The following is an 8594-nucleotide window of genomic DNA, read 5'->3' as shown; positions in this document are numbered from 1 at the left end:
AGCAGCCCTGAGCTGGATGCAGAGTGAAGGTCCTCTTTGGCAGGGGCCGCAGGTCCCTCTCTGTCCCCACTGCAGCGTGGGCAGTGTTGGCTGCCAGGTGGCAAAAAAACAAGGGCTGGATGCAGAGCATCTCTGGTGCCACCAGGCTGTCAAAGGAGCAGACGGACCCCCAAGCAGAAGGTGAAAACTGCCCTCCGCTGTGAAGCGCTTTGAAGGCCTATAGAACGTCTGCTCTGAAATAGGCTCGTTAAAATACACATTCACCTTCGTTATCCTGCAGCTGCATTGCCTGACTCATCCCACTGCAGCCGCTCTGAAACAGGAGCTTGAGTTAAAAACTTTTCCAACTTGTTTTTTATTCACCGGAGAAGGTCACGTCTAACCCACCGAGAGAGCAGTGAAAGCCATAACCACAACTGTCTTCATGGGAGGTGAACGAAAGGGAACCTGAAAAAAAGAGGGGGAACGAATGAGGCACAGGCTGACTGAAAGACTGTTCCTTCATGTCGGCTTTCACAGTTTGACACACGATGCTTTCTCGCATCAGTGTAGTTAGTGCTAGCGTAACCCAAGTGGGGCATGGCACCCCCAAACCGGGTGTGCCAACGGTATTCCCTCTTTTCCTCCCCATTTTCTTCAAAACTACAGAAAACTGCCACGTAGCCATGGCTTAGCAGACATGGCCTTGCAGCGGGCTTTGGCTGGGATCCCTCCTCTGACTCTGGGTCACGCTAAACCTCTTCTTCTCCCCAGTGGCAGACAGAGGCTTGCGCTCAGTCAAAGTTTCTTGCCAGTATTGTCCCCAGACACGGATCCCTGCTGGGTGGCACATGGATGGATATGGTGTGCTGAGGGTTTGCAGACCCCTCCAACAGGATGGGGGACGCACTGCCCTGCACTGATTTCCTGCTCCCTCAGCTCCTGGGGAGCAGGGTGTCCCGTGGGCATCTCCTTCTCCTTCACACACAGACAGTGCTTAAAGCCATGCATGTCCCCAGCCTAACCCTGCCAAAATGGAAACTTCACAGCCTCAGCCCACCTCATCCAAGCCGGTAACTCTCTCCTGGACTTTTATACACAGACATGATCTCACCATACATTGCTTTTAGCTGCAAGAAAATATCTCCCTCTTGCTGTTTTGCTCTTAAAGACTGCTTTCTCGGGCTAAACATCCTTTGCTTTAAATAGATGGGGTGACCCATATGATTATTCAAGGATGAAGTACAGACTGTAGTCCAATGATTTTTACAAGACAACTTGAATCAATACGATCTTTCTGATTAGTATTTTCTAGAAAACCTATATGCCACATCATTCCTATTATATTCATCATTTGGCTCACTTTTGCTGTATTTGTTCATGCAGTACATTATCAAGCATCTGAGGCGTTTGCTCTGTTATCCTCTGGACTGCACTGATTTTTTCTGGAACAAAGTGTAGCTTAGAAATCCTCCGCCGTGGATTTTCATAATGAATATTTTACAGTAAGCCACTTGTTACTAATGAGCCTAATTTTACTTGTGCAACTCTTTTTATAACCTTTACTCTTAAAAAAATAATTGGGAAAATTTACAATGGTAATTGAAGTGTTTATTAACTGATGGCCTACTTGCAAGCTTACACTGAATATGGCATTGCAATTCAGCCCATTTTTCATCTTTGTATAGGAAAAAACTGCAAGCATGGAAGCCAACATTTTTCACAGCACACGTCTGAATTTTCTTTTTTATTGCAGACTGTCTACTGTTTTACAGCAATGATTTCAACAGAAAATATACCAAAAGCCTGAAATCTAAATCTAATTTAAAGTCTAAATGATGCACATGATTAAAAATGTATTATCTATACCCAGCAAATCATGTATCACTGAAAGACTAATATTTCCCTAATTTTAAGCACCATCCAGTGAGTCAAACATTAGATCTGATCTTCCAAATTACATTTGAGAAAAATAAGACCGTGGCTTGACTGCGTCCCACCTCGTGCTAGGTCTGTTCCTGAGATTCATAAGTTAGCTGTTTGGTCACTGCCTGCTCTCTTGCTAATGGACATTAAATACTCCTCCAAAGGTGCCGAAGACCACAGCTGCCGTCTGGAGATAATTTGTCTGTTGACAAAGGAGGGTTCTGGCTGAGTAGGCTCCCCAGTTGGGCAAAGCTAACTGACTAAAAGTGGAGCAGGGAGAAACCTCATTTCGATGATGATAATCTTTCTCTGTCACTCCAGAGCAAGGAACTGGAAAAGATTTGGTTTTGTTTCAATTATAAGTGAAAGAAAAAAAAAAAAATCTCCGGGCAAATAAACAGCTCTATAAGGATCATGATTCTTACTATTTCTATTAGCTGGCTTGCCATGAAGATGAAGTAGGTCTGAGAGGGAACTGCACAGCAAATCTGCATACAATTATAGGACCTGCTCGTCTGGCACTGGTATTAAATCAGGTCAGTTAAATCAGCACCGGCTCCTGTGGCAGCACACTGTAATCAGCTGGCAACTGACCTCTATAAACTGCAGCCCATATGCAGAATTTATTTGGAAAGCAAGTGATGCACAACCGGTTTGGTTAACTCTGCATCATTCTGGGCACAGGCACGTTCAGCCTGAGCCTCATTTGGCCTCTCTGAAGAGCTACAGAGCTTGAGGTCAGTGCTGTGCTGGTTCTTTGGGGGTTGGAACAAGATGTTCTTTAAGGTGCCTTCCAACCCAAACCATTCTCTGATTCTATGATTCACACGTGCCAGGAAAACCAGTGCAAGCTTGGGCAGTGTCTGGCCTAGTGTTGCGGAGGGTGAGGAAAAGGCACGTTGCCTTTACCTGATAGTGCATCACTTGATGGAGGGAATGTGTTTTGGCTGCTGCTGGCAATACCCACAGTTGACCAAGTCACATCTCTGACCACTTTCTGGTACATCTGGATCTGGGGGAAGAAGGATTTAATTATGTGTCCTCGGTCCCAGCTTCTGTGGCTTACCATCATGCACAAAGCACATATAACCATCTCGGGGGGGCTGTTGGCTATGGCTCAATGACAGAAGACCAGTCCAGTTTCTGTGTGTTGCGCAGGAGCCATGTTCCAAGGATCTCCTGATGGTGGGTCCCCAGTTGCCTGCCCAGCCAGTGGCCCACTCCTGGCCTCTGCTGCACTCTGGATTGGGGCACTGCATCTGCATTGGGGGGCCACACAGTGAGGGAGGCTGAGGACCTGGTCGGGGCTGCAGAGACCTCTCTGGTGTTGTATTTTTGGATTTGCCCTACTTGTCTCTGACCCTCGGTTCCTGGCATCACCTCCCAGCCCCCTGCCTCAGAGCTATTGTGTAAGCACAAGTGAAGGGCTGATGGAGGACAGGGACTGTCAGCGAAGGGGAGGTGGTGCCAGGACTTGCTTGTGCCAGAACTGACGGAGAAAGGCTCCTCAAACTCGATCCTGCGCTGAAGGCACAGCCCCCCTGCTCCCCTGCGCTCACTGCTTGGTCCCCTGGGGAAAGTGCCATGGTGCTCTTCTGCACTTCATATTATTGAAATCTGGTACCTTATGGGTTTAAACTGGGGAAAACAGTATCTTTAGGAGAAGGAACACTTAAGGACTCGTCCCTGAGGACTGACAGAGGTCTCTGGTCTCCATTCTGTGCAAAACAGGAAAAGCATCAGACCAGAAGTTTGGACTCAATGTCACGGCTTTGTTAACAACATCTGAAACACTTAAGAATTGTCCCAGCATGGACGTAGGCAAAGCCACTGGAAAAGCGAAACAAGGCATCCCTTTGCTTCTTCATCCTCACTGCCCACACATGTCATTTTGCTAGCAAGGGGGAAGAATTTTTAGCAAGATTTATGGTCTATAATGTCATGGTGGTAAGTGGATTCAAGCAGGAAATTTTCAGGAAATTTTCAGAGCTACACAGCAACAAAGAATAATGTTTTTGGAGTCCTTCCCCACAAACAAAGCAGAGCATGTGTAGGTATCAGTCTACTTATGAAGAGAGTTTAAGTCCACTACAACAGTTGACCAGCATGTACGATCCGCATTAGGATCCAGCTAGCTCCCAAGAACCCCTCGATTACAGGGGTGAGCCAGAATTTCACGACATCACATAAATAACTATAAGCAAATACAGTAAAAAGGCTTTACCTTGGGCTTGAGCAAAAGGCAAAATTTTTTAGTCCTGCGGGATCCTCCTCCGCCCTCAAGCCTGCTGGCTGATGATGCAGCAAAGTGGTCTGGCATTTAGCAGCCCTGTGAAGGTTTGCAACTGTGTTTGATCTGGAAAACGAGGTGTCAGGAGGAGATTCCTGAGCACCTCCACCCAGAGTTACACAGGGAAGAAAAAAGAAAAATAAAAGCTAGCTTTAAGAGGTCAGAATGCGTAGTCCATTCAGAGCTGCTATTCCTGGTAGAAATTAGACCCTGAAGGGCCCGGGTGAAAATCAGGGATAATCCCCATATACGTGCTTCTAATTGGGACAAACTGGAAGTGAGAAAGCTGAGCAAGTCAGGTCCAGCCCATCCACGGGGGCTCTGGGTCTGTTCCCAGCTGGTAACCGAGAGCATAATTATGCAAAGCCTCCTCTATAAACAGATTTCGGTTTATTACAGCCGAACTGGGGGAATCTATTTCTGTCACCGCTTTGTGCGAATGTGTTACCCTTGTGATTTCCAGCCAGGTCACTCCAAGTCAGCTGCTTTGGCTGCGGCTGTCGGTGGAAGCTCCTCCGTCTTCCCAGTCCCTGGCCCCTTTGCTTGCCTGCCCAGGATCGGCTCCCGGGCAAGGGGGGACAAGAGGATGTGCCTGCGGCTATTCTGGTAGCTGTGAGTTATGGCGGTGTCATGTGAAGCAAAGCGCCCAGAAATGCATGTCAAATCAAACCAGTGACTAATCATGATATTTTGGTTGTCTTAGTGCCTGCCGGGCAAAGATTTATGGGCTTAGAAAATCTTCAAGTAATAATCCCCGGGCGCTGATTTGATCGTCAGCGGAGGCTTCCTAAGAGAGCGCGAAAAGAGGACGAAAAGGGGGCTGCTGTCCCAGGGGCGTCAAGGTCTAAACTTATCTGAGTTTGAAACACAAATGAGAGAGGAGAAAAGCCAGTGCTCCCCGCTCATCTGTGTCTGCTCAGAGCCATGCGCTGGCAGCCAGACAGGATCTATTTGATCTGCCTGCGGAGCAAGAAGGGTCGAGGGGGACGGCTGAGCAGACACAAAGCGTCATTTGTTGGGATTGTCGTCTAGCTCCCTCATCTGTCACCCGATGGCCAGCCAAGCAAGTGCTCAGCGCAACCGTGGACCATTCATCCTTGCGCAAGCGACGGAGGAGCGAAAAGTAAGCATCCTACAGCTGTTACCACATTCAGCTGTTTTTTCTATAAAGGAATGCATTGAATTCACTGCAAATCTACTAACTGTCCCCCCCATGTCAGGCAAGAGACTGATTTTTTTTTTTTCCGGTTGGGCTTTTCTCTAACAGCTGGAGGTCTGCTGGGAATTCAAGCAATGACTGCTGAGTCGGGCAGCTGTTCCAATATCTAATTGCATTTTAGCTTTGATAACTCAAGGGGAAAGAGTTGCATTGCCTACCATGAGCTATTTCCTCTCCTACTGCAAAGCACACTGCACCGCCGTGCTCACCCAGTACCAGACCCTGAGATCAGAGGGCTTTCTGTGCGATATTTTGCTGAAAGTGAAGGAAAACGAGTTTCCTGCACACAAGTCCTTGTTGGCATGCTCCAGCGACTATTTCCGAGCCATGTTCAAAAGTTATACCCAAGAGTCTAAAGCCAGTGTAATTCACCTGCAAGTTGTCTCGCCCACCGGTCTCCAGCACGTCCTGGATTTCATTTACACTTCCTTGTTGCCCCTTTCCTTTGAAAGCCTGGAAGATACCTTGGAAGCTGCAAGCTACTTGCAAGTGACTGATGCTATTGGCTTGTGCAATCAGTACTTAGTTAACAATCTTGCCTTGGAAAACTGCTGCTTCTCTGCCAACGTGGCCAGGAAGTTCTACCTGCCAGATGCCGTAGTAGCAACAGAAAAATACATTGTCAATAATCTCTGGAAGCTGCTGGACTTGGATTTGTCGGGACTGCTCGAGCTGAACTTCAGGTCTTTGCTAGCAGTGGTTGAATCACCAGATCTCCCCATGGTGAAAGAAACCCGCCTGCTGAATCTTGTGCTGCTGTGGCTGAAGGAGGACAAATCCAGGCTGGCTCACGCTGGCAGCCTTTTAGAGCACATAAGATTCGGCCTCATCCCAGTGGAAGAGCTGAGAAAAACCTACACACAGTCAGAAGTGCCCCTCTCCGCAGGTATTAAGTGCTTGATCATTAAGGCAATAAACTACCATACGTCTGTTTTCAAACAGCCTGTCCTGCAGGATAAGTCCACCACGCTGAGGAACCAGAAAACTCGGATCATTCTGCTGGGGGGAGGGACGGCAAGTGAGGGGCTTGTCACCGATGTGGTGGCCTTCGATGTTTACAATCACAAATGGCGAGCTCTCACGCAGGTGCGGGACAGGGTGCAGAACCACAGTGTGTGCGTGGTGGGGAACTTCCTCTATGTCTTGGGTGGGGAAATAGAAAGTGGTGCCCCGGGTGACCCTAAAACCGAAAAGATCTTATCGGTTACGAACAAGGTCCATCGTTATGATCCCAGATTTAACACGTGGACCCAAACCACGGGCATGCTGGAAAAGAGATGCCAGTTTTCTTGTTGTGTCCTAGGCCAGGATATCTTCGCCATTGGTGGCAGGGGGGAGGACGGGTCACTGCATTCGTCTGTGGAAGTCTACAACATCAGCAGGGACAGATGGACAAAGGCCAGGGCATTGCCATGCAAGACACACGGCCATGCCAGTGCCATTTGCAAGAATACTATATACATCTCAGGCGGAAAGTACACAGATCCAGCCGACACAAGCAAGGACCTATATTCTCTGAGCTCACTTGAAGGGCAGTGGATTAAACAAGCTCCCATGAGCATTGCTCGCTTTGGGCATCAGATGGCAACAATCAGAGAAGCCATATTCACGTTTTTAGGATTATACGAACCATTCTCTGAAATAGAAAGATATGACCCTGATCAAAACCAATGGACTCGGTTAAGGCCACTGATCTATGATCGATTCTGCTATGGCCTGGCAGTGGTAGAGGAAACAGCTCTTCTTATTGGGGGTAAGAAATGGCAAAACTCACAGGAGGTCCCCACGCAAGATGTGGTTGGCTACGACATCGACAACGACGGCTGGGAAGAGATCTGCAAAGCCCCCTTGCCTTGGTGCGGGCTGCAGTGCGCGGTGCTGCAACTCTCTGAACTGGCCGATGAGCAGGACAGTGACAGCCAGCAGAAGAGACCGCCAAACTGCTGAGCTCACACGCTGAGGAATAACCATCCGAGGAGAGGAGCCAGCATGGGGGTCCTGGAGAGGAAGAAAATTGCAATGGCACTGACTGTGACCGAACGGAGGTTTTGCTTTGATAAGCCGTACACTTGGTGGAAAAAGGCAAGAAAGTCTGGTTCCAGCACGGGAAAAGTGCTAGGATTTATAGAGCTGGAAGCTGATCTCACTGTAGAAGGAGCAAGTAGCACGTCTAGAGGCGATGAGTGAGAATCATAATCTTTGACTTTTGAAGAATAATACCTAGATGGCAATTAATAGGTGTTGCAAGTCAAATTTTTCAAAGGTTAAAAAATATAATCTGTCTTTTCTGCTTTCTTAAACAGAGGTAATTTTCCCAGCTGGTAAGTGCTATTGAATTTTTATGCTATGGCTAAGCAAAATAAAAGTGAGATGTATAAAGACTAGCAAATTGAAGCCTATGAGAACTAATAATAAGTACTGCCAAGGAAAAAGTACTATTTGATATGCTACATAGTAGGCAAGAATGTCTTAGGTAACCAGCATGAAATTACTGGTGAGAAGGCATGGATTTTTTGATATGTAGACTCAGTTATAGCCGTAAGTCAAAACAGTGACTGTTTCATAGAAGCCACTTCTCTCTGAGCAGCCTTTGTTGTCGCATGCCTTTCAGATGCTTAATTTGTGTTAAAGACACACATTACCGGTACAGTACATTTATTTTTTATCCAAACCATGCGTTAGTTTAGATGGCCAGAGCTGAATGGGTATGCTTATCATTAGCCTCTAAGAAACATGTTACAGGAGTTGCTGTAACTAATGCCTTAAATACTTACCTCGGTGGCATACGCTGCTTTACCGTACTTGGTCATAATGGTAAAGTTCTTCATAGCTGTTGAACTAGTACATGAGAGAATCCTGCAGTCAAAAAAGCTTCACTTTCATCGAAGAGTACAAAGGGGAGGGAAGTAACCGAAGGTTTTCAGAAGTCTTTATTCATACGAAACAGCAATAGTCTCACTTCTTTTTGGCTGTGTTGGCAGAGTTTGAAGGCACAGATTAAGGTGCGTGGATCTGTGAAACGCAGGCAAAACGGTCAGATGCCGCAGAATCACTTTGGTATGGAGTAAATTGAATCTCGAGTCACAAATGTTCATTTAAAAGCTAAATTTATTGTACTTCATTTTACAGTGTTCCCTTTCTAGGCTGAGAGTTAATACAATAAAAATATATATAGAAGAA

The 8594-nt window shown here is 46.9% G+C and overlaps 1 protein-coding gene across 1 annotated transcript; it reads left to right on the top strand.

Annotated features, from left to right (window-relative positions):
- The first annotated feature begins 4626 nt into the window (after positions 1–4626).
- On the top strand, positions 4627–7823 carry KLHL34 (kelch like family member 34). Its single transcript, XM_063342976.1, has 2 exons — positions 4627–5318; positions 5463–7823. Exon 2 carries the CDS (start codon positions 5574–5576, stop codon positions 7359–7361), a length of 1788 nt encoding a protein of 595 aa, XP_063199046.1. The 5' UTR covers positions 4627–5318; positions 5463–5573; the 3' UTR covers positions 7362–7823.
- Positions 7824–8594: the final 771 nt, after the last annotated feature.

The sequence above is a fragment of the Chroicocephalus ridibundus genome, chromosome 1, assembly GCF_963924245.1.
Source record: "Chroicocephalus ridibundus chromosome 1, bChrRid1.1, whole genome shotgun sequence".
NCBI classification, from domain to species: Eukaryota; Metazoa; Chordata; class Aves; order Charadriiformes; family Laridae; genus Chroicocephalus; species Chroicocephalus ridibundus.
Note: the sequence above shows the minus strand (reverse complement) of the source record. Positions and strands in the feature narration are given on the sequence as shown.

What these genes read in the sequence shown, in the direction of transcription:
- KLHL34 (XM_063342976.1), top strand. Translation starts at nt 5,574, where the DNA reads ATGAGCTATTTCCTCTCCTACTGCAAAGCACACTGCACCGCCGTGCTC.